Below are 25,023 nucleotides of genomic sequence, written 5' to 3' on the forward strand. Positions count from 1 at the left end.
GAGCGGCTCCGATCATGGAGCAGCCTCATCTGCGGAGCGGCCTCATCTAGAGCAGCCTCATCCGGAGCGGCCTTCTTGGGAGTGACCTTGTCGGGAACATCATCCTCACCTTTTCGTAAGAGACAGCCCTGACCGGTCAGTTTGATTCTTGATGCTTGGCGCGAAATAAAGTTTTGTTTGACCTTCACGTTGTATCGGTCTCGTTCCTTTGATCACGGACCCTAACACCCCAAGACACTGCCCTGTCTAGCCCTGACAACAAACCTGTGAGAGACGGCTACAGGTCAATTTTCAGAAATGCACCTTTGATATCTTTATTTGAGAGAGAAAGAGAGGGGAGCCAAGCAGGGACAGGGACAGAGGGAGAGACAGAATCGTGAGCGGCTCCGTGCACAGTGCAAGCCCAATGCAAGGCTCGATCCCACGACCCTGAGATCATGACCTGAGCCAAAATCAGGAGTCAGACGCTCGACCCACCGAGCCACCCAGGCGCCCCTCTTCCTCATTTTCACTGCTGCATCAGCACTGCTGGTGCCTGGACCTCCTGGGGAAGCCTGGGCCCCACAGAAGAGGACATCGCAGCAGCTGGCAGCTACGTGCTCCCACAGGGCCACACTGCTGGCCCCAAACAACCAACTGGGAATTTGATGTTCAAAAATTCCCAAACTGGGGTGCCCAGGGGGGCTCAGTCGGTTAAGCATCTGCCTTCGGTTAAGCATCTGCCTTCGGCTCAGGTGACGATCTCAGGATCCTGGGTTCAAGTCCCGGGTCAGGTTCCCTGCTCAGCACGGAGTCTGCTTCTCCCTCTTCCTCTGTCCCTCCCCCACCCCTGATCATGCACTCTCTCTACCTCTCAAATAAATAAAATCTCTTAAAAAAAAAAAAAAAAAGTTCCTAAACTGCAGGGCCAGACACCCTAACTTCCTCTGCGCTCCCCACCGTGCTGGCTCACTTGTCACCCGCACTCCCAGGGAGGTGAACATATCAGGTCTTGTAATAGTGGCTAAAAGGTACTCCACTTGGTCTTCCAACGAACGGGGCTTGTAAACGTCTCCACAGCCGTGTGAATCCACAACCGTGCCACAGGCTGAGCTGCTCGAGAAGGCCACAGCAGTCATGTCCACCAGGGACGCAGAGCTGGAGGAGTTCCTGCCACTCACGACTTCCAATGTCTTCCTAGGAGTACAGCAGCTGGTCCCCGCACTGGGTTCCTCGCTGCGGCAGAAAGGTGCTAAGTGCCTGCAACACTCGGTCCCACTCAGCGAACATGCATGACACCCACGCTGAACCGAGAGCCCCTTCAGGACAGGATTCATGGGTCATTCATGGGCCCGGCAGGATGCGTGTGTAGCCACGTGATGTGAACACCTGCTTGTTGGGGGACACAAAGCCAAGTGAAGTGAGTGTTGCTGGGACAGAGTGTAAGCAGGGCAGCGTGCGGGAGGAGCGGCATGTCTCCGTCTGGGGGTCGGGAAAGCTTCCAGGAGGTGGTGTGGGGACTGGGATGAGTGACGGAGGGGACGTGAGAGGCGCCCGGGACACCGGACAGTTGGCCAAGCTGTGACTACATCCAACTGTGGCCACAGGGAGCCAGGCGACAAAGACCATGGAAGCACCCTCCCCCACCCAGAGGACAGGCACTCAGAGCTGATTCCTGGGTGTCCCAAGGCCCCACACAATGGCCACCACGTAGGCGTGCTCAGAAAAGGCTTGTTGAAGCCCTGAACAAACGGACAGCCGACGGGTAGGCAGAGGGGACAAGCGAGCGCAGGGGAGCGGTGGGGGCAGAAAGCGGAGAGCGGACCTTCCCGCTGCCTCGCGGCCCACATCACACAGGCTACCCCTGGCTTCCGCCCACACCAGACCCGTGAAGACAGGGGTCACTGCTGTCCTGCTCCCCACGTACAGCGGTGGGAAGAAAGAAGGCAAGCAGCAAGTCAGACAGGAGTTTCTCCAAATGCTGGGCTGAGAAACTGGGTACAAGAAAGCTAGGTGGGGCGCCTGGTGGCTCAGTCGTTAAGCATCTGACTTTGGCTCAGGTCACGATGCCAGGGTCTTGGGCTCGAGCTCCGCATCAAGCTCCCTGCCCAGCGGGGAGTCTGCGTTCCCTCACCCACTCCCCCTGCTTGTGCTCCTACTCTCACTGTCTCTCTCTCTCTCTGTCAAATAAATAAATAAAATCTTTAAAAAGCAAGCAAGCAAGCAAGCAAGCTATGTACAAAGACGTTGAGTGGAAGAGCACCCACACTTTATGAAGATAATGGTGAGGGCGGGGTCAAGATAATGGCGACAGGTGACAGGAAGACCTACTGCGCGCTGGCCCCTGTGACACAGGCATGCAAATCCCAACAGCCAGAAGGATGACACAGTCCTCTCCCAGGTACGCAGAATCCGCCCATCACAGAAGCAACAAGCACAGTCCACGTCCTGCCGCCAGTAAGTGGCAAGGCCAGGCTGAACGCGTCTGGTGCCAAGACTATAATGGGAATCATAGCAGCGGAGTCTAATGCTGAGGACAGCCTGATCCTGGGGGCTCCCTCCGGGCCCCGCAACCCTCTGCTGGCCACAGCAGTCTGCTCCCTGCTCCCCTGGACCTACACCCACAACCCGGCTGGAGACAGACAACGCTCACCCAACGCAGAGCAGCTTAAAGTCTTTGCAGGAAGGAGGTGGTCCCAGCAGAGCAGCAGAGGCAGAAGCTCACATGGCCCAAAGCTGAGCATCTAAGAGGACCCAGGCAACTCATTAGAAATATCAAAGTGATTTACACGCATCAGTTTTTCACCCCACCCACTCAGCAGGTGAACCAGGCAGACTCCTACAGGCCCGTTCTATCACTGAGAAAGGCCCTGCCCATCACCACCATCGGCAACCCCTCAGCACTAAGCACCAGCCAGACACTAGGCCTGGAGGACCAAGGGCCCCCACGCTGGCCTCTGGGAGACTCACAGCTGCTCGGGGACAGAGAGCCTTCCCGGGACAACCACCACACATTGGGCACCTGGAGGCACTCCGAGACAACAGAGGAGGGGACAGAGGAGGCCAGGGGACGAAGGGTTCTCAGGGTGACCACGAAGCAGGAAGCCAGAGGAGAAGTTCCCTGGGAATGAGCAGGTAAAGGGGCAGGAGTGGAAGTCCACGAGCTGAGCTCTCAAGAGAGAAGACGGTTTATCCTCCAGTGTAAAAGACAGAGCCCGATGTCCAGGCACCTGAAGTGAGATCCGAATGACCTCTGCGCTGGGAGCTGAAGGGGAGAGACGGGCAAAGGGGAGGCTGAAGCACGGGGAAGAGGCCGGTCACACAGGCCCCTGCGACTGGGGTCCAGGCCCACAGGAAGTTGTTCGAGGACTTCCGAAAGGGACAAACAGGAGGATTCCCGCTTCAGAAAGGAGCAGCAAGTTCCTAACCAACAGTGGACACACGATCTCCACTCGGGTTTATCTGAGAAAACGAAAAGACGGTTTCCAGTTGCTTAGCCGTGACGGGGAGAAAAGGTATGAGACATGCTTCCCCGTTACGGGCTCTGGGATTATCTGTCATTCACCCGGAGTCCCCGGGTTCCAACACCGACCACACCCTCAAAGCAAGGATTAAATTCCAAATACCAGATGAAGGTATTTCATGTCAGGGAGGCATGTCCTACCTAACCGCTAAGTACCCGCTCCCCAAAATAGGGGTAAGACAAGATGAGCCTAAGGCAGGATCCAAAGCTTCCCACAGGCCGAAAGTAGACAAAGTTTCTTTAAATGAGACACAAGGGCAAGGACCACAGAGGAAAACAGTGATTAATTAGGTGAACTGTATTACGATGAGTAACTTCCATTCACCTAAAGCACCACTAAGAGACCGCAGAGGCAACCGCGCAGGAGACATTCACTCTTCTTCCCAGCCAAGAGCTCATACGCAGAACACACACATCTTTCGCGTCAGGAGTGATGGGGAGACACAGGGAAGCAACAGAGCGAGACAGAGAAGAACACCCAGTGGGAAAAAGGGACCAAAGCACTTGGACAAAACAGGATCTGAGTGTCCAAAACCATATGAAAGGTACTCAGCTTCCCTGGTCATCAAACAAACACAAACTAAAACCCCAGTGTTACACGGTGACACCCACCCGCCCCACCAGAGTGACTGCAGATGCCAAGAATCAGTGAGCATCTGAGCAACCGGACTCTCACACGATGATGGAGTGAACGAGTGCAGCCCCTGTGGGAAAGCGTTCTGCTCTAAAGCTGAGTACACGTCCACCCCACCCCAGCATTCCACTCCTGGAGATACACGGGTGGGAACATCTGCAGACGCCCCCCCAAAGCACGCGCCAAAATACTCAAGAGCAGTGCTACTCTTAACAGTCCAAGATGGAAACTTCCCAAATGTGCTGGGTCATACAGTGTGGGGCCTTCACACAGTAGAGCCCGCCAAGGCAACACAAACAAACGGCGATGGCAGCAGGGGTGACAATGGTGGCAGCAATAAGGGTGACAGCGGCCCTGGTGACAATGTTGCTGGTGGTGATGGGGATGATGGCAGTGGTGGTGGTGGTGGTAGAGATAGTAGAGATGGTGCTGGTGGTGATGGTGGCGATGGTGGTGGTGATGATGGAGGTGAAGGCAGTGGAGGTAATGGTAGAGGTGGAAGTGATAGAGGTGGCGGTGGCGGTGGTGGTGGTGGAGGTAGAGGTGGAGGTGGTGACAGCAGTGACAGTAACAGCTAACAAATCTGAGTGTAATAATGCAGCAAGTGCTGTTCCAAGCACTTTGCATACATCATCTTATTGAGTTCTCATAATACCCCTGTGATGTAGACACTATTATTAGTGCTATTTTACAGAAGAAAAGTCCAGGAGAAGTTTAATGACTTGCCCAAGATAACACACAGCGAGGAAATGACAGCCGGAACCTGAACTTAGGCAGCATCTCCCTAGGAGGAGAGGCACAGACGGGGACAGCGCACAAGACAGGACCGGCAGATACACGCTTCGGGTCCCTCCCGCACACTTCATCAGAACCAGGGGGAGAAACCTTTAGGGAATGTGAGGTGCTCTGGCGTTCTCCCCAGCGGGATGGGCCCAGAGCCACCCTTTTTTACACAATTCAAATTCCTTCCTTCACAGTATAATGATCTGCAGGACAAATTCTCCCAAACTCTCCCCTTGCCCTTCCCTCTAATGAGACGGCAGGGGCTCTACCTCTGATGAACTCATTCATTCCGCTTGGTTTTTCCCACGTGATGACATCAGCCTGAGGAGGGAGCCCTGTGCCGGGGAGTAAGAGGCAGCCAGCGCACCCTTCCCTAGGAACTCAGCCACAGCCGGTCAAGCTCCCGTGGAGGCCTGGCTCGCCTCGCCCCACATGGAGAGCACAGAAACACGCCAGGTTCTGCAAGCTTGCTTCCCCTCGTCTGTCCTTGGCCTCGCTGGCCCGTGTACGTTCTGGGACGTCGTTACATGACCCGACCGTACTCGCACTTACTCCTCCCGACCCCGTCCCTCCTCCGTATCATCCACTCCCCTCGACCGGTATCGCTCACTGACCTCGCAGCCTCCGCAGTCTGCCACACCCACTTTACTTCGCGTGCTAAGTGCTCCCCCCGTCTGCCCAGGAAGGGACCGGCATGCAAAGGACCAACAGCTGCTAAATGGTGAAGCCAAAACTTGAACACAGGTCTCACGGCGCCCGGCTTCTGCGTCCCAGCAGCAGAAAACAAAGCATCTATGTTGAAGCGGGAGCACACAGCACTATGACCAAACCTGCAGAAAGACCCAGGGCAGACAAACGGGCCCTGAGCCACGACAGGTCTGCGCCCCTAACGTCTCTCCACTCCTTCCAGAGGATCCCTCCTGAGGGTCTGGGAAATGTGACCAGCACCAGGGACAAGGGCTCCGCTGCCCTCCTCCATGTGTTCCTGACTCATCAGTCTCAGGAGGGCAGCAGACCAGAAGAGAAAGAAGCTTTCTTTCTCTTGAGGCGTCTCTTCTGGAGACAAAGACGACAACCACTTCTAGGTTCAGACCCACCTTTGGTGGTGAGGATTTTGGAGGTGACTTCCAGTTTCTCCAGCGGCTCCATCCCGATGTTCTCCAGTTGGATGACGAGCTGCTGGGTCTCCCCGTTGTAGAGCTGGACCGACACGTTGGTGGACGTCTCGTCACCAGAAGAAGGCTGCAGGGAGTGTGCAGACCTAAAATAGCAGCAACAGAGTAGACTTCAAACAGAAAGAATCAAAGAAAATAGTGGCATATCAGAACTAGTCACATCACCAGACTGAACGCATTCCAGAAACAGGGACCGGGGAGCGTAAAGCCCAGCTCTGGGGAGCGTGGGCCAAGAGCCACACGTGGACAACTCTCCACATGCAGCCATGCCATGTGCTCCTGCTCTGCCGTGGCCTACTGTGTGCGCACGGGAGCGTGTGTGTAAAACTCCTTAACTACTGAATTATGGTAGGGTCTAAGATGAAACAGTGAATTAGTTCAAATGATCCATGAACCACAGCTCTCTAAAAAAATTCTGCAAATCTCATGCTCAGAATTGCCTTGTGAAAACCCGTAGATTAAAGAAGAAACCTTAGATGAACCATTCCGACGGACACCACGGGAACTGGAGGGACAGATCGATGGAAAGTATGTAAAACGGACTCCGCGTCATAGGTGAAAATGACCAGCAGAGGCTGCAGGCCCCCTGGGGTCGTGTGGCATCTCTGTGGTCCGCTGGGGCCCAGGCCAGTGGGCGTGCAGCCCCACGTGCAGACCCGAAGCCTGCCGCCTCTCCCCAGAGGCTCCTGGGCCATAGCCCTCAGGTTCAAATACACACACTGTGCTCTGGGAGGTTTGGCCCCAAGAGAGCGGGTGGCCACTGAAGGAAAGGGTCAACATTCTCTCTTGGGGAAGGGTCCTCCTGACACCCCGCTCTCTTCCCCCTTGAACCTGAGGGATTTTCCACAGAAAGGGCCGTGAGTCTATGCCATATACTTAACTGAGCCAGAAATGGACAGATTCCAGGTCACCCCACCCAGCAAGGGCCCAACAGCCTCCCTGCCAGCCAGTGCTTTCTAGCTCTGCTCCTGGCCGCAGACCAAAGGACTGGGGTCAGACCCAAGACCTGTTCTACGTGCCGCAAGAGAGCTTCCTAGCCCCACACTGGTCCAAAAGGCAGAAGAGAATGTTCCAGACAGAGCTGGTCTCACACCTCCGGCATCCAAGAGACAATGTTTAAACAAATCAGGCTTATTGAGCCAACCATGCGCCTCCTGGGGGCCTCCCATTACTGGCTCTGAGAGAGAAGTTTTATATCCAAACCACATTTTCAGAAAAAAATACCATAAGGAATCAAGGTGAATGCATTCCTTTACATTTGACACCTTCACAGTTGCTCATGAGTCAGGAATAAACTTCCTCTGTCAAGGAAGGAAGCATGACTCCCGTCCTCACTCTAAATGACTTCCCGTATTATAACATCCCGTCCTTCCAGAGAAAACGCTGTTTGCAATTAACTTGAAATTGCAGACGAGGTATTTAGAAAAACTGAAACACAGCGAGACTAATTACTTTGCATCTGAAACAGGGTGTCAGCCCCCCAGCACCACAGGGGAAGAAGGCAGGAGAAAGCAGAGCCACTGTGCGGCCCGGGGCCTGGCCGACACAGGTGCCATCCATCCCCAAGTCCAGTGTCCCTCGGACAGAGCCAGAACCAGAAAGGGGCTGAGTCCCAGATGAGCAGTGGCAGTAAGGAGATGGCAGTCAGACATGTCCCCTTTTCTGGCCATATTTTCCCTTGCCTGACCATCTGGCCAACTTTTGTGAATCCCGTAAGGCCCGATTTAAACATCACACCTGTGAAGCCTTCCTGAGCCGTGAACGGGAGAGTGGCCTCCCTCTACTTGTTTTCAGGAGCACTTAGCAAACTGGACTATGGTGAGTCTACGTACTCTCCAGACAGGAGCTCCTACAACAGGCAAAGCCTAGGTCGAGGGCATTTCTGGTTAGTGTCTCCTCCGACAGACCAAGCCTAGATCATGTGGCAGGTGTCAATAAATGCATGGTAGTGAATGTGATAGCTCAAGTCACAGCAATATTTACTTTAATCAGAAGCAACACTCAAGGAACGGTCACCTGAAATCAGACACTCCACACTAAAGCCACCAAAATTCATTTTTTAAATTGAGGTATTATTTCCATACAATGAAATTCACTCGTCTCTGTATGCAATTCAATCATTTTTAGTAAATTTACAACAGCCACTGCTAGCCAACCTTTCATCATCCAAACTGAGGATCTTTACATCATACTTTCGGAAGCAATTAAAATGGAAACTCTTGGCTTATGTTACATGGTTATCCAAACGTAACCTGGGATACAAGATATAATGTTGCAACGTCTTGATGCGCAAACATACGTCTTGATAAAGAAGGTGGGTGAACACTGGGAAGAAAAACCACAAAGAGTTAACAGCAACGGTTTCTGGGACTCCTGAGATGTATTTCCCGCCCTTCTTCATGCTTTCCTATAAAGTTCCTTAAAAAAGAAAATCTACTTTTTAAAAGATAGGAATTAACTGTTTTTCACAAAAAGTAGGATTCCAAAGGCTCATCTCCTAGTTTGTTCTGTTCGTGGTAAGAAACACCTCAACTCTGTCCCATCTCACTTTACACAAAGCACAGTGCCTACTGGTTATCCTGGAGAAACGCTTCGCCTGTCTTTTGGTCCTAAGCATCAGGGATGAACTCAGACTTTGGTGCCACTGAAAACGAATGCTCAGGACGATAGTGAAGGGCCCTCTCTTGGGGGACAAGAGATGCCCGCATCCCACCTGGGCAGGGAGGTGCTGATCTGCAGCCTGGGCAGGGCCGGGATGACTTCTACCGCGGAGCCGCCGGTCTTCACCCCAGGGAGGTTATCCAGCAGGCAGTCGCTGAAGACGCCGAAGACCGTGGTGTGGTAACCTGGGAAGTGAAACCAAGAGCTTCACAGCCCTGGAAAGGCCTCCAGCCTCAGGCCCCTGTCTGCAGGCTGGCCCGCCCCAGACCCCAGCTCAGTCTGACGTCAGCCCCCTCCGTCCCACCCACAGCTCAGCCGAAGCCCTGGCTGCCTCACAGAGACGAAGGGGTGACAGTCCCCACAGCCCTACCTCACGGGACCCCTGGGTCCAAGGGAAAGTGTGTGTGGGTCTTCGTCAGCTAGAAATCTCTAGGCAACTTAATACCACTTCTCAGGACTTGGAGAATTTGCTTTTCAAACGTGCCTGTCACTAAGAGAGTGGGAGCTAGTGCTCCTTTGCAGGACGGAATGGGACGGAGCAAGTGTCTGAAAAATGATTCAGACTCTTCCATGGAGAGATGAAAGTTCAAGAGCCAATTACTGTTGTAACTGCTACGTGATGCGGCAAATCTGCCATTTGTGTCCAAGCGATGTGATCAAAGATTAGCGGATTCTCCGTGCAAAAAGAAAAAAAAAAAAAAAAAAACCTCCACTGGTTAGATAAGCACTTAAAATTATTTAAGCAGAGCTTTAAAATGGCTTTTGAAATTTCGAGAGATAATTTTATAAACAGTGTTCACTGTGTAAGAAAATTAAACAACATGCATGGCTATGTGCTTCAGGAAAGGACCTCCGTGCACCACCAGGAACCAGAGGAGAAAGGTGGTTAGCTCGGGGGCGTCAGGGCCCGACGGCACCCCCAGCGGCTCCTTCACCATCTGCCAGTGGCAACTGGTTGCTCTTGCAACCTAAAATCATCAATTCACAGCATCTATGCTGCCTTCCTTTCGAAATATGTTTCCTAAAAGACCTAATTTAACTTGCAAACGTGTTCCTCCACGGAAGTCCACATCTGGCAATATGCCCCCTCCTCTTTTTCTTTCCCGAAAGCCTGAGTTACTTTTGTTCTCCATTTCTTAATTAAAATCAATCATTTTCCTTTCCTTATGTACCGCTGAAGAGGACTGCAAAGAAATGCAAAACCTGATGACAAGTCCTGTTATGTCTAATGATACTTCGGATAACACGAGGTCAGGCCCTCTACTTCCCACAGAAGGTGCGCCAAAGATGAACGCGACTGGTCTGTACCAACTCGGAGCTCGGTTACTAAGGCTCTGACTTCTTATCCAGTGGGTATCGGTTAGTAATTAGGGGTCAAGGCCATCAGTCCTAAGTATTTCCCCTCTCATCTGTCTTGACTCCACTCCCGGCCACGGCTGTGACCCTACCTTGGTCCTTCCATCCCGGGGCGACACCAACAGCTCCCTAGTTGGTCTCCCTGCACCCAGCCTAGCCCAGCACCAGCCCGTACTCCAGACAGCGGCCTGGAGGTCCCTTTGCAAGGCTTCTCTGACCGGATCTCTCCTCCCATGAAATGCAGCCCCGCGGAGAAAGCCAGCACCCCTTAGCCCTTCTGGGTCTGGCCTCTGTCTCCCTTCCCAGCCCTGTCACTACCACCCCTCCACCTGGGACAAGATCCTCGGAGCCACCACCAAGTCCCCAGCACTCCACGGGTCTCTGGACCAGCCGTTCTCTGTGTTTGGAAGCCCCCTACTCCCCACCCCATTCATTCGGATAATTCCTAGCTGGCCTTCAAACCTCAGGGTCCCTTAGTAGGAGGAAGTCCTTCTCGACCCACTCCCCTTCTGGGTCACCTCTCCCCACATTCCTGGCAGTCGTGTGCAGGGCCCCTCAGTGCTTGCTGCAACACGTCCTAACCCAGCGTGACGCCCCCCACCCACCCACCACAGACACCACGTCACCAAGTGACTGGAGGTCCTGGAGACCCACCGCACACCAGGGAGTGGCACGGCGGATGAGGCCAGTGAGCAGCTGCCTTCGGGGGCAGAGCGCTGCCTGAGTACCCAGCAGGGGACCTGACCCAGCACGGAGGACAGTCTCCAGAGGAAAGGAAGTCTGAGCTAAGAGTTGGAGGGAGCCGGGAGCAGCCGAGTCTGGAAGTGTGCCAGCAGAAGGAAAAGCACAAGCGAGCTCAGAAAGGGCACGCTTCTAGAACAGCAAGGAGCCCAGGAGAGGGACGGACGGGTGCCTCAGGAGGAGGGGAGGGGCATGCGGCAGATCAGACACAGAGGGTCAGACGCCAGTAGGGGTGGGGATGGCGGATCCCGCAGGCACGGGGGTGGCCAAGGGGAGAGGAGGTCAGACCAAGCGTGGGGAAGCCAGGGGGTCAGTGGATCCTGACAGCAGGGGGAGCCTGTGGGCATGTCTGCAGCCCCAGCAGGACAGGAACCAGAGGCCTGACACAGAGCAGGACCCCTCGCACTGTAGGGAACGCTGCGGGCCCACTGCAGCCCATGCACGCCAAGCCACTCCTTGCCATGGCACGGCCCCAGTATCTCTGAAGCAAGCAGTCGGAACCAACCCTGGGGGACCGGGGACAGGCCTCAGCGGGGCAGACAGGGCTTCGGGAGTCCCGTTCGACCTGCAAGCAGAAAGCCGGTCTCCTTACCGTTGACAGTAATCGTTCCAGTCGTCTGCGGGACCCCAACAAGAGTCACCGGGTAAAGACCGGACTCGGCGGGCAGGGAGAGCGCCGCAGGCAGAGACTCGAACTCCACTCCGCTGGTCAGGAGCCCCTAGAGCAAGCGACAGCAGCGTGAGGGACACAGCTCACACGCCGCCGTGTCACCGCGCCCTAGGGGCCGAGGGCATTGGCTGAGGGGCAACCCCAGGCCTGTGGGGGTAGGGACAGCGATGCACGGCCGTCATAAAGCCCCGCAGACAGCTGCGGCGACAGCCAGAAGCATGCTTCACACGCACAACTTTGAAAGGGAAAGCCCGTGGCTGTTTGAACAGCCCCATCTCGACATCAGCCCTGCTGGCTGTGCCTTTCCTCTGTGGTTTTGTTGCTTTACCAAACTGGAATGTAAATGTAAAGAAAAATAAAATATGTGAACATAAAGAGAAAAAGGAAGTACGGAACTGTATCATCAACTACTATACCTCAGCACGACTATGAATTATCAGTTCACCTCACTACGTGCCAGGCTACACGCGACAGGAACGAGACAGTGTCCCCGGCTCCGAGGAGCTGCCCCAGGTTATAGATGTGTGGGGCTGCCCACGCTCAGCACTTCTCAACACTGTACAGAGGCCCCGCCTGGCACAATAGGCAAGAAACAGAAACTATAGGGAGGCAGACAGTTACTCACAAAACACAAAACTGTAAATGTAAAAACCCAACGGAACTGACAGTGGGACTTGAACTGGCAAGTGCTTCCACGAAGTCACAAAGTCAGCATAAAGAGAAGCAGAGGTATTTCTATCATCTGGCAATAAACAAAAGAAATTTGAAAATAAAACACAAAACACCATTCACTAAGAGATCAAAAATGTCCACCGCGAGGGAACAGAGCGATGAGCGCTGTGTACTCGTGGGAAATCTGCAGTCGGCCGGGGAGTCGCAGAGCCCAGCCCCGCACATAGGAGAGGCCCCGGCTCCTTCCCGTGTTTGTCTTCTGTATGGGCCGCAGCCTGTGCAGCCCTGACCCCACTCCACATGCTCCAGGACGGAGTGAGGAAGCCAGCGCCATGGTGCTGGGACCTCAGTCCTCCACTGGGCAAAGGCGAGAGAGGGTCCTGCACGGACGGGCTAGGGCTGGCAGCACCACGGCAAAGTCTGGCTCGTCCAGTTCTGCATGTGTATCGTGCACATGCGTGTGTGTGGGCACAAGTGCATGTAGGTTTATATGTAACTACACGTCTACGTGTGCATGCACACCTCTCCTCTGTCTACAGGAAGCACCCAGAAGCAGGTGCTCTGGCGGCAAGGAGCACGCCTGTGCCACACTTTGAGCCAAAGCACAAAACGATCTGCGTGAGGGACAGGGGCGGTGGGCAGGAGTGCGGGCACAGAAAGCACGTGGACGGCTACTGTCCTCAGGCAAAATGCACTGTATTTCATCTCTTCTAAAAATAGCGAGAGCGAATATGACCGTCTGTTAACAGTCGTCAGATCTGGAAGGTGGGTACTGGGGAGCTCCTTATTCCCCGTTACCATCTCACGTGCTTGAAATAGTTCATAACTTCATTTGTTAATGCTTGAACTCTTTCATAATTTCATTCTTTAAATTCTGACCATGATTTGTGGCCTACCTTCTAGTGGCAATTTTTATTTTACTCTTTGTTCTTCCCAACTTTTCATTAAAAAGCACATACTACTTTTAAACCAGATAAAAAAAACTACCTTTTTTTTTGGAAGAGAGAGAGTGCAGGGGGCAGGCCAGTGGGGATGGGGGAGCGGCAGAGGAAGAGGGAGAATCTTAACCAGGCTCCACACCCAGCACAGAGCCCAAGGTGAGGTTCAGTCTCACAACTCTGAGATCACGACCTGAGCCGAAATGAAGAGTTGGGCGCTTAACCAACTGAGCCACCCAGGTGCCCCTGAAAGCTACTTAAAAAATTTTTTAAAAAGTGTTAGACCAACGGAGCATCTGACACTTGAGGCACTTTGGGGGAAAATCCTCTGAGCAATTATTCCCTGCTCAAGCCAAGAGACAGAAAGTCATTAAAAGACCTGACCCGAAAGCCAAACCCTAGAGCCAGCAGTTTCTTGCACGACAAGAGGGGGACAACACGCATCCCCACTGGCTTGCTCTCTGAGTGACCTCAGGGCTGTAGGCCTCACATGCATTCAAGTTTCTCAGAGCTCTAATGAATTCTAGAAACCTCTGCCTCACGCCGAGAGCTGGTCCTCACCTTCAATAACCACCAGTCGACCTCGTAACCTCCCGCTCATCATTGATTTCTCAGCTGACTCCTTGTCTCTCCCAGAAAGTCCCCCTCAGCTCTCCATGTGGGCCCTAGAGCACCTCGTGCACCCACAGCACTGACCACGACAAGGACCAGGTCCTTCAAGTGCCTTGCCCACGGCCAAATACACAGCATGAGCAGTCACCAAGATAGCTTCACAGAAAGCCCCACTCCTTCCCCTGAATGTGAGTCATAAAACTCTAATGGAAGACATGAACCATCTCACAACATCCTTTGCAAGAGTCTGAAAAAGTCACGAAGCAGGACCACCTGCTAATCCATAGTATTAGGTAACAACCCAGAGCACCGAGCCGCACCGCATAGCAACACACGGCACTAGGTGATGAGCCACAGTACACAGCAGTGCTACATAACAAGCAGCACACAGAAGACTTGGGACACAGGACCTGCACGGCAGGCGGGTGGCTCTGGTCTGGGACCTTCAGAATGAGCCTGGAGAGCCCATACACATCTCCTTCCCACTGACCACAGAATTAGGTGAGCGGCTCTAGCAGACAGCTCTACAGAAAGAGCCTTTAATGCCGGCACCAAACACGGAAACAGAACACTGGATTTAAGCGTCGAGAGAACACTCCCACTAGCGGTGCAATAATTTATTCTCCTACTGTCCAGACCGCGCTCTTCCCTCTAGCCCTGACCGTCTTATCCTCTTGCAGCAGTAAGGTAAGGCCCACACGGAGTGGCCAACAGAACATACACTTTGTAATCTCCGCCGATCTCAGGTGCATTTCAACACGATCACTCCAGGGCTCACAGCCAGTCACCCACACGCGACGCGACGCATGTGCCCAGCAGGGGTCTGTTCACTGATCCAAACGCTGAGCGCCAAACACTAAAGGCACGGGAATGACAAGACATGGTCTTCCTTCACAGAAACCTCTTAATCTTTGGCAAAACAAATATAAGAACAGATCTATACCATGGGATCCATGCCACAGATATTAAGTAAGAAACAGCCCCCTATGAAGGTGGTGGCGGCCAATACGTACCATGTTTTCGACTCGGAGCTCAAACGGCATTGGGTTGTACACCATCAGCTGGACTTCACACACGTCTCCTTGAACCCACTGGAAATCTACAGATGCACACACAGAAGAACCTAGGTATTAGTTGGGATTTCTGCGTATTTCACAGGGTTTCAGATTACTCCTCTGGCGATTTATTTTTCCAGTGAAACAGCAGGCGTTATGTTCATCTTTAGATGAAGTCACAGCTAGCGTGACTGCAGCCGGCTCTGAACAGGCAGGTCAGCACTGCCCCTTGGATGCTTCGTCACAGGAGTTTCTCACCATCTTCGGCACGCTGAATTCAGGCCGGGGTGTCAAACCCAACTTTACCAAATCAGCCCAGACAGCACCATTCCTGGTACCGGCCTGTACGTCACACAGACCTTCACTGGCCCAGAGGCTGGTACTTTGGAAGACGGTGCTGCAGGCCACTTTAAGTGACATACAGAATGACTCCTCTGTACCCTCCATAAGAGGTCCCACTGCACTGAAGGTAAATCGAGGATAAATCCCTGCTCACGTGATTAATGATGTTGGAAAGAAGACAATCTCCTCTCCAAGCCTCAGTGTGTCAGATCCCATGGGGGAGGCCCCTCCTCGAGGTTCTATCCCAGAAACCACAGACTCAATCCCATCCAACGGCTGCCCAGCATTAGGCCCTCCGCACTCGGAGCCACGCCACACTCTTTACACAACATTGGAGGGACCGGCCCGGTAGGAAGCCGCCCAGATTTCTCACTGCTTGCCCAGCACCTAGGACAGTGCATGCAACGGCTGTTTGGAACCTTCTCTCCTCAGCTGCCAGGTCCTTTAGGAATGCCACCTCACCTGACCGTCAGAAGAAGCCTCTGAGTCAGTATCTCTTGTCCTCTACTGCACCCAGGCAAACGGGATCTGGTCTGAGGGGGTGAGGGGAAGACTGCAGGGCCAGGCTGCAGTGCACAGCCTGTGCAGGCCAACTTGACCTTTACACTGACCTTGACCTCAGCACTGAGCTTGGCCATGTCCCAAAGTCCCAGCGCAAATGACAGAAAACCCTTTACCTCTGTGCTTGAGCTCAGGACCTGAGCCACAACACAACTGCACAGAGCTGAACTGGGACGGTGGCAACACTAGCAACCAGGAGACAGAGAGATGGGTAAATTATTCCAAGTTACCGTGCAAACGTTCTCGACAACTGTGCCCAGGGCTTTCTTCTTCTCACACACTCCACGCCCCCTGCTGTGATGATAACTCCCCCAATTATACACAAAGATTCATTTATAGAGATTGGAATTTTAGGTTAAAGATACGTGATTCTTCAAAGCTCTAGGCAGGTCTTTGCTGATGAGAATACTGCGGAAAACATATTAGAAGCCACAGAATATAAATTACATTTTCCCACCCATGGGTATTCAACAAATAGCATGCATGTTGGCCGAGGCGTCTGTTACGTTTCAGAAAAAAATCCTGCATCATCCGCTGAATTTATCCTCAGCCCAGATGAGCAGGGCTCCTGACTGTGATGACTAAACCATTTTCCAGAGAAAGAAATCCCTGGGCTTTGAGTCCTAAACCCTGGCTGGAGACTGAGCCAGGCACTCACTAGCTGTCCGACCACTCAGCTCCGTCTTCACTTTCTCATTTGCCAGCGGGGCGGAACACCGGGCTGCCTGTGCAGTGGCACCGATCACGGGACAACGTCTGCTAAAGCCCTCGCAACAGGTGAGGGCGTTACTTCCATAAAAAGAAGGCTCCACAATTTGAGAATGGACAATACAGAGGCCGGACTGGCCCCAGGAGGGTTAGGGGGTTGGAGCTGCAGCCACATGGGCCCAGGCAGAGGGGGCGGGGGTGGGGGAGGGGACTAATGCTGTGCTGTCACAGGCTCCGAAGTCTTCATAATTTCTGAAAAGGGGCCCCACAAGTCAAGTAGCTAGTCCTAAGAAGGAGTTGCACACCTCCAGTCTCCCAAGTAACCTCCGCAAGTTTTTCTAAACAGAATGAGTGAAAGCTTCCTAAAAACACTCTTTAGGGGAGAAAGCATATGGCCAACCCCAGCGAGGCCAGAAACTCCCAGAGGGCCCAAAGGGGAGAAGCTTCGACTTGACGTTGGGTCTAGGTCTGCCCAGAGAGTGATTTGCCCACCTCAAAAGCCAAGAAGACAGGGGCGCCTGGGTGGCTCAGTGGTTTGGGCTGCTGCCTTCGCCTCGGGTCATGATCTCAGGGTCCTGGGATCGAGCCCCGCATCGGGCTCCCTGCTCCGCAGGAAGCCTGCTTCCCTCTCTCTCTCTCTCTCTCTGCCTGCCTCTCTGCCTACTTGTGATCTCTGTCTGTCAAATAAATAAATAAAATCTTTAAAAAAAAAAAAAAGCCAAGAAGACAGAGGCGGAGCAGGACCCGAGTCTTCCCCTCCAAAGAGGCAAAGGAGGCTCCCAAATTCCTTCCTCTACTGTCTTCTTGTTTTAAATAACCAACAACAGAGCCCCCGAGCCCCACCTTGCTCTTGGAGAGACAACCTCACCATCAAGGGAGCCTCCAGGGCACCTTCCAAAGTTGGAGGTGGGCCCACTCCTGCCGGCCCTGTGCTAACGGCCCATCCAAGCTCAGCAGGGAAGCCAGCAGGTCCTGCTGGTGACAGTTCTACGGTTTGAGACAACTTGATCTACATCTCATCTTGACCTCCCACTCATGTGTCTCTGGCCTGCCTGCTGCCTGCACTGACCCAGAACACCTGTGCAGGGCCGGGACGGTGCACCGTGTGTGCTCTGCACAAGGGAGAAAACCACACTTGCTCCAAGAACAATGAGCTGAGCTACAACGCCCTTGGATCAAGCATGGTGTGAATAAAGAAGGGTTTGTCGTAACACAAGAGCAGCGGGTCTGTTTAGTGCCCCAGCCCACTCATGCCCTCTGTCTCAGGAACAACCTGCTCCCTTAGGAAACACTGTGTTTTTAAGGTGTTCAAATAACTAATTGTGAATAAGGCTTATTATGAGATGCTTGCAGCTGCGAAGGAATTTTAGAAACTCTCTAGAAACTCTTCCCTGAGACCATGGGATGTGCCTAACTCTCAAACTGTCCCTCTGGCCTTGAGCCCCACGGTGCCCGCCAACAAGCACGGGAGCAGCACGAGCCAAGGCCTGCTCCAGGTGCTTGAGCAAGTCACCTAAACTCCCTGAATCTCAGTTTCCTTACTGTAAAATGGGGTTCATAATATCTTTTATTTTATTTTTATTTTTATTTTGTTTTATTTTTTCAGTGTTCCAACATCATTGTTTATGCACCACACCCCGCGCTCCATGCAATACGTGCCCTCCTAAATACCCACCGCCGGGGGTTCATAGTATCTACCCACTCCTTCCCGCATCTGGGCAACACTCTCCTAACCGCCGTCAGCATGGCAGTGAGCAAATGGAGGGAGGGGACAGAAACCGACAAACGGGGACAGAAGGACTGTGAAGAGAACCGGGCCTCGAAGGCACGCAGCACTGGGGGGGCATCCCGTCTGGGGACGGCCCGGGGAGGAGCCTCGGCAGAGGGCACAGCCAGGACCAAGACTGCTCTGTTCCTAGAACAGACCCGTGCGGCTGGGTCTGAGGAGTGGGGGCAGCTGAGAGGAGCCGCAGAACAGAGGCAGGCAGAGCGCCGCAGGGCGCCGCGGGGGAGCTGGAACCGCCGGTGCGTGAGGGCACCTGCACCGGGGATGAAGGCCCTCCTCAAGCCAGCCTGCCTTTCTGCTGTATCCAGGGCACGGGGTTCTGAGTAGAAAAAAAGAGAAGAAGAAAGCACTGCACTTCAAAAGCAGAGAGCCAAAGCTTCTCGGGTCTTGTGCTGAAACTCCTCCGAGAGCGGGCAAGCACCCACCAGAGACAGGCCTCTCCACCCCTTTGCTTTGACACGGTGACACACAGGCTCACGAATGGCAGTGACCAGCACCATCATCCAAAACGTCAGGGGGGCCCAAGGGAGCGGGAGCTGGCCAAGAACGCCTGCAGCCAGGCCAGGCCTCGGGAAGGACAGAGTGGGTGCCACAAGCCCTGGGTCTGCCGGGAGGAAGGAGGGGGGCAGGGCTGGGACCCAGTGTGGAGCTTGGCACATAGAAAAAAGCACATTTAGAGTCTCAAGAATGTATGCGGGCTTCTGCTCTACTCCGAAACGTGGCTCCACCGGTCCCCAGTGCCCCACCAGACCCCTCAGAATCGGCATCTTCAGCTCCCAGGCAAACAAGGCCTGGGCTACAAGGGCCAGCAGAGACTGTCACATGGTTCCCGTTCCCCAGGCTGGTCTAAGTGCAAGTCACCCTCTGATCTCGGACGATCCTGAAGCCACTCTGGGCTCAGATGATCCCTCTCCTGTTGTCCTGATAACAGAGGTCTTCCAGTTTCTAGAACTTCCGCAGACTCACCCTGGATGGAATCGGTTTTAAAAAATAAGATCTAGCCCAGGGTTCTGACAATGGCAGCAAAGTGCATAAACCGAGATGAGCTTATCCAGACATATGGGAACAGACCGGAATCTAGAAAAGCTGCTGGAGGCCAGGCGGCACGGCACAGCCGGAAAGCCAGGAGGAAGGCGCCTACCTATCTTCTTGTTCCGCTCTTCCCCACGGTTGTGGGCGATAATTGGTGAGTAGATGAACGGGCTCTTGGTTGACACGTTCTGGCCCAACAGGCTTTTCATCTTCTGTGGCCGGAGGCTGGCAGGAAGGTTCAACAGCTTCACATGCCTAGGGTTTCAAACACAACACAAATACTTCAGCAGCCTTGTTAGCACGGCTCCGACACAAATACTATCAAATACCATGTGTCAGAAAAATGGTCTGTGGCGCAACAGAGGGAAAGGCACTCCGGCTCGGCAGGACAGAGCAGATCATCGCTGCACGTGGTCACTCGGGACCATCCCAGGCAGCAGCCGCTCCCCGCACCGGCTCCGGCAGCCTTGAGGACCAGGCCGAAGTCCGCACCACACGGCCCGCCAGCTGTATGACCGTGCACGGGCACCTTGCCTCCTTCCCCCCTGGGGCTCCTCGTCCACAGAATGCACCCAGGGGCCTGCCTCGCACGCTCCCGCGAGGGTTCGCATCAGGGCTCCGGAGCGACTGCTCAGCAAGGCCAGTTCTCTCCTCCCGCCGCCTGCCTCCCTCCTGGCGGCCGTGCCCCCAGCACACAGGAGAGCAGCCCCGACTGGAAGGGCCAAGGACTCCACATGCAGAGGTAAAGAGCGCTGTCTGCTACACGGAGAGCCAGGGCGCCTGTCCATCAGCACAGCCTGCGTTCACGCCGCCCTCCCCGCCACGGAGGTGAGCCCATCGCCACTCACACTCCCAGCGGTCGGCCGTTTACTTGGCACTCACGGATGTGGGCCTCCGGAGCGCATGCGGGTCCCCGCTCACCACCCTGTACACATCGTGTCAACGAGACGTCCCGGCCACCCTCCTAGCCTGGCTTCCATGACCGACCCCCACGTCATCGGTCAGGACACGGACACCACAGAGACAATAAACTGCCCAAATCACACGCTGGGAGCTGGTGACAGCTGAAACCTGGGAGGCAAACGGGGTTAGGTTCTGGAATGTTCCGAGGCAGGGACACGGGGTGGCCCAGCGGGGACCCTGCCCGCGCTCCTGTCCTGTGTGTGTCGTCTCCTTGCAGGCAGGTAAGGCCGGGGGCGGGGGGGGTCACGCGTGTCCCCCGGGACTTTTCATTTTATTTTCCTTTCAGCTCCTTCAGGATGCCTTTTTTCATATTTTTTTGTTTTTGTTTTTGTTTTTTCTTAAGTCCTCTCTACACCCAACATGGGGCTCAAACTCACAGCCCCAAGATCAAGAGCCACATGTCCCACCAACAGAGCAGCCGCGTGCCCCTTTTCATATGTATTGTTGTCAGTCTTGCTGGATAAAGTATTCTTGGCTGCATGTTCTTCTCATTGAGTGCCCTGAATACATCTTGCCAGCCCTCTCTGGCCTGCCAGGTCTCTGTGGACAGGTCTGACGTTATTCTGATGGGCTTCCCTCTGTAAGTAAGGAGCCTCTTTGCCCTGGCGGCTTTCAAGAGATTATACCTACAATTATAATTCCTCATGTATATTGTCATCCATTCATCTGTTGACGGGCGTGGGGTGTTTCCGCACTTGGCCATCATGAACGACACTGGGATAAACACGGGGTGGGGTGCACACATCTCCTGAGACCCTGTTTTCATTCCCTTTGGACACATACCCAAGAAGCAGGATTGCTGGGTAGGGCTCTGTTAATGTGCTGAGGAACCTCCACAGTGGTCAGACTGATTTGACCCCCCCCAGCACTGCTCGAGGCCCCCTGCCCCTTGCCCCCAACTTCCAGATGACCGCCGCCACAACAGATGCGAGGGGGGATTTCATCGCGGTTTCCATGTGCCTCTCTGTGATGGTGAGCAGCGTCAGCGCCCGTGGGTGCCTGCAGCCGACGGGACGTCACACAACCAGGAGACAGAGCTCTGAAGCGGCGCCCCGCCCTCCAGCTCTCCTCCCCCACCGCAGGGATCCCGGAGGCCAGAGGTGGGCAAGGCAGGGCAGAAAGGGACACAGGCTCTGGCGCACTGAGGAGCCCCGGGGTCGGCCCTGGAAAACTGTCCGGCTTGCACTGAATTTCATGTGAGTGAGACATAAGCCCTTGTTGTAAGGGTTAATCTTTCTCTGATTTCAGGGTCAGTATTCTGGCCATGGCGCAGACTAACCTATATGGACTTTAAAAGACCCCGTTTCAGAGTCCACAAAGCACTGCGCTCTCGCTGCAGGGATCCCGATGCCTGGGGCAGTCCTGCCCTGAGCACGCACACCCCGCCAGCCCTCAGCAGTCGCTCACAACGCCCCACGCCCCTCCCTGGACCATCACTGACGGCCACACACATGGCTCCTGTCCGTCTCCCACAAAAATCCACGGGAGCAGACGGTCCTCAAAGCCAAGGACTGTGTCTCGTTCTCCTGCTAAGCTCTCACACACTCCGCTAAGCTCTCTTCATGCAGGATCGGAATCACTTAAAATTTCTTGCCTGTTTCACTTCAGCTGTGAGCTCTCCAGGGCAGGGGTACCTGGGCACCCGGTGCCTGCTACGATACTTTGATAGACAGCTCAGTAAATACTGAATGAATAAATGCCCAAGAGTTAAGTTTTTTATTTTTTTAAAGATTTTATTTACTTATTTGTTTGTTTATTTATTTGGGAGAGAGCGCGAGCAGGGCACCGGTGGGAGGAGGAGGCAGCAGACCCCCCACTGGGCAGGGAGCCCGACTCAGGGCTCGATCCCAGACCTGAGCTAAAAGTAGACACTAACTGACTGAGCCGCCCAGGCAGCCCTGGCATTTGTTTTTTAGAATTTCTTCCTTTACTTGAGAGCAAGAGAGTGTGCGCACTCAAGCCGGGGAGGAGGATCAGAGGGAGGAGAGAATCCCAAGCAGACTCCCCGCTGAGTGCGAAGCCTGACGCAGGGCCGGATCTCACAACCTGAGATCATGACCCGAGCCAAAATCAAGAGCCGGGTGCTCGACCAACTGCACCACGCAGGTGCCTCCAAAAGCTGAATTTCTAACTCAGCTCCCAAATCGTTCAAAATGTTGAACTCAAGCCTGAGCAGCTCGTATTAAGAGTTTCGACCCCAGCTGTTTGCAAGTGTGCCAAAAACACCCGTGCGCTGTGCCGGGACCAAGACGAGCACACGTGAAGCCGGCCGAGCCAGCAGGCCTGGTGTGGGTCTCCGGCCGCACACACCCAGCCCAGAGGCACTCTCCGGCAGGCAGTTCAGTCGGCCGGAGAAGCAGATTTAGGGAGTGTGCAGACGCTGACCACCATCTAAAGGACCCGCCCGGTATGGGGCTGGCGCAGACCGCTTCACCCCTGCACCTCAATCTTTCCACCTATAAAACAGGGACAAGCTCGGCTCGCTGAGGACAGCTCCGTTCCCTGTTCTGTGCTGCCACATCCTCAGAGGGACAGTCCTGACCTCACGGTGCCCCTCCCTCACTCCTCCTAAGGGAGGGGGCCAGTGTGGCAGGAGAACCGGGCTGTGCAATACTCAACCCCTTCTCTTGGGGCCATCTGCCCACAGGGGGCACTTTCTGTCATACTGTCCCTACAGAATGAAAGATATGGTCAGCCAGAAAAGTAACCCAACAGTGGCCACTGGGTTCATGCATAACTCGAAACTTAGTATCAAATACCTTCTTATGAAATGTATCCTATGAAAAAAATAATCACACAAGGCACATGACCTACAGGACACAGCTCCTTCAGCATGGATCCCCCAGAACCAGTAACACCACATTCAGTCTACGAAGCCGCCTACAGGAAAGAGGAGTTCCAGGGATCAAGTGTCCAAAGCAGGACTTGCCTGGAGAGATTTGGTTCGGACACTGCCGCCGGTCGGAGGCCAGCTGTGCTCAGCAGGCTCCGGCTGACGGGACCGTGCAGGGCTCTGCAGGGCAATGGCCGGGGCCCTGATCTAACACCCACGGGCAACAGGAGGGTCGGGGAGACCGGCTTACCTCCTCTCCCTTGGTTTTGAATCCACCGACCTTCCTCACAGCAGAAACATACCTAAGAACCCGCGAGGTATCTCTGCGCAGATGGGCAGTGACTCACATGGCCACACCTGGCCGGGCACGACGGACAAGGCTGGCAAGCGCACACAGGCCACCAGGTCAGTGAAATGTGAGCGCCTGCTCTCACTCCTGACAGGACCACACGCCTCTCACGATCCCCACAAAGCCTAGGGTGAGCTCCGTCGGGGAGGTCACGGGTGTGGAGGAAAGATTCTAGACACGCCCCACCCCAACTGGGATCTGGGAGTCCGACCGTCCTGTTTCATCAACCAAGGAAACCGCCCGGACTCTCACGGCCTTCTAAGCCCTTTTCTGAATAAATACCTGTCATCCTGACTCAGATAACAGAATCAACTTAAAAGTTGAGCGTGTGACGCTCGATCGTGCAGCTGTGAGTGGGAGCCCCACGCTGTGTGTGGACATGACTTGAGAATTAACTCTCTGGGGCGTCTGGGAGGCTCCCGGTCTCAGCCCAGGTTGTGATCTCAGGGTTCTGTTTCAGCTCTGTGCTCAGCAGGGTGACCGCCTGAGGTCTGTCCCTCGCCCTCTGCCCCTCCCCCTGCTTGTGCACATGGGTGCTCGCTCGCTAAGAATAAACAAACGAGAGCACCAAAGCCACTCCAAAGCTACTCAGAGGTCATTCTAACCGAAGGGTTTGGTCCTTGCCCATTAAAATACCCTCATTCACTCTAGAGCTCTCTGCCAGACTGAAGGAGCTCAGTGTTAGCTCATCAGAACCAACCAGCTAAAGCCCCTTCAGCCTGCCTCCAGTCCCCCCTCTGGAAAGCCCCACGGGTTCGCTGGAAATGGCGTCTAAGTTTTACATCATTTCTTCCTTAATAATTCACAACTTGCGATGTATGAACAGTCTACATGACCGTTACTTGCTTCTGTGTACGTTACCACTTTATGGAGAGTTCCAGAAGGAATAAAATAAGATGGCTTCTCATCTTAACGGGACTTCCTATGCGCTCACACTGGCCAGCGGGAACTGGATATACAGGTTTGGAGGCTTCCTGCTTGACTGGCTAGTGTGAGCTTGGCTCTTGCTTGACTAGGACTGAAGCCCCAGCATTCCCCATGGGGCCAAGCCCATCTCAGGAGTGCAATAAATACTTGATTCACTGAATTTCAGAACAGAATCATAGCAGAGGTAGATTGTGGCCCCTTCTTTTGGTTAACTTGCACCAGGGTGACTTTACACCGCTTCGGGGTGAGCACGGTCACACACCCAAGCCTACGGGCGGGCAGGTGTGTCCTGTAAGCTGCCGAGATGGTTTTACTGCCCAAAACTAGGCAACTCCTCAACAGGAACAACGGCTCCAGACATTTCTCCTAAAACCACAGCTGCAGCCAGGAGGCACCACCAACATCAAAGCCCCTTGTGTCTGACGATTCCACCCAGCAGGTCTGGTCACTGACACTTCTTCCATGTGTCTTCAAACAGACACATTGCTGAGCCCTTCCTCGCAATGCTGGCTGGGGTTTTTTCAATCAAACCAACACAGTCCATGTGTCGAGGCCCGAGTCCTTGGAAGGCCATCCTAGGCCACAGTGCAGCACGGCCTCCGCGAGAGAACCGAGGGCGGCCGGTCTGGGAGGAGGGCGGCAACCCCACAGGCAGTGCGGGCCGCTGGGCACAGCGCGCAGACTCCGAACACCCGCCCGCTCCGCGTGCCCCCAGCAGCCATG

General features: G+C 54.3%; 1 protein-coding gene across 1 annotated transcript in view; it reads right to left on the minus strand.

Annotated features, from left to right (window-relative positions):
• Positions 1–25,023, minus strand: part of TRAPPC9 (trafficking protein particle complex subunit 9) — a 478,436-nt gene that overhangs the window by 362,641 nt on the left and 90,772 nt on the right. The window contains exons 10-14 of the mRNA XM_059395212.1: positions 19,338–19,483; positions 14,758–14,843; positions 11,445–11,571; positions 8,808–8,940; positions 6,017–6,180 (exon numbers count right to left, since the gene is read on the minus strand). Of these exons, the coding sequence (XP_059251195.1) occupies positions 6,017–6,180; positions 8,808–8,940; positions 11,445–11,571; positions 14,758–14,843; positions 19,338–19,483 (656 nt within the window). The remainder of the gene's footprint in view (positions 1–6,016; positions 6,181–8,807; positions 8,941–11,444; positions 11,572–14,757; positions 14,844–19,337; positions 19,484–25,023) is intronic.

Source organism: Mustela nigripes, chromosome 3 (assembly GCF_022355385.1).
Source record: "Mustela nigripes isolate SB6536 chromosome 3, MUSNIG.SB6536, whole genome shotgun sequence".
In the NCBI taxonomy this organism is placed as follows: domain Eukaryota; kingdom Metazoa; phylum Chordata; class Mammalia; order Carnivora; family Mustelidae; genus Mustela; species Mustela nigripes.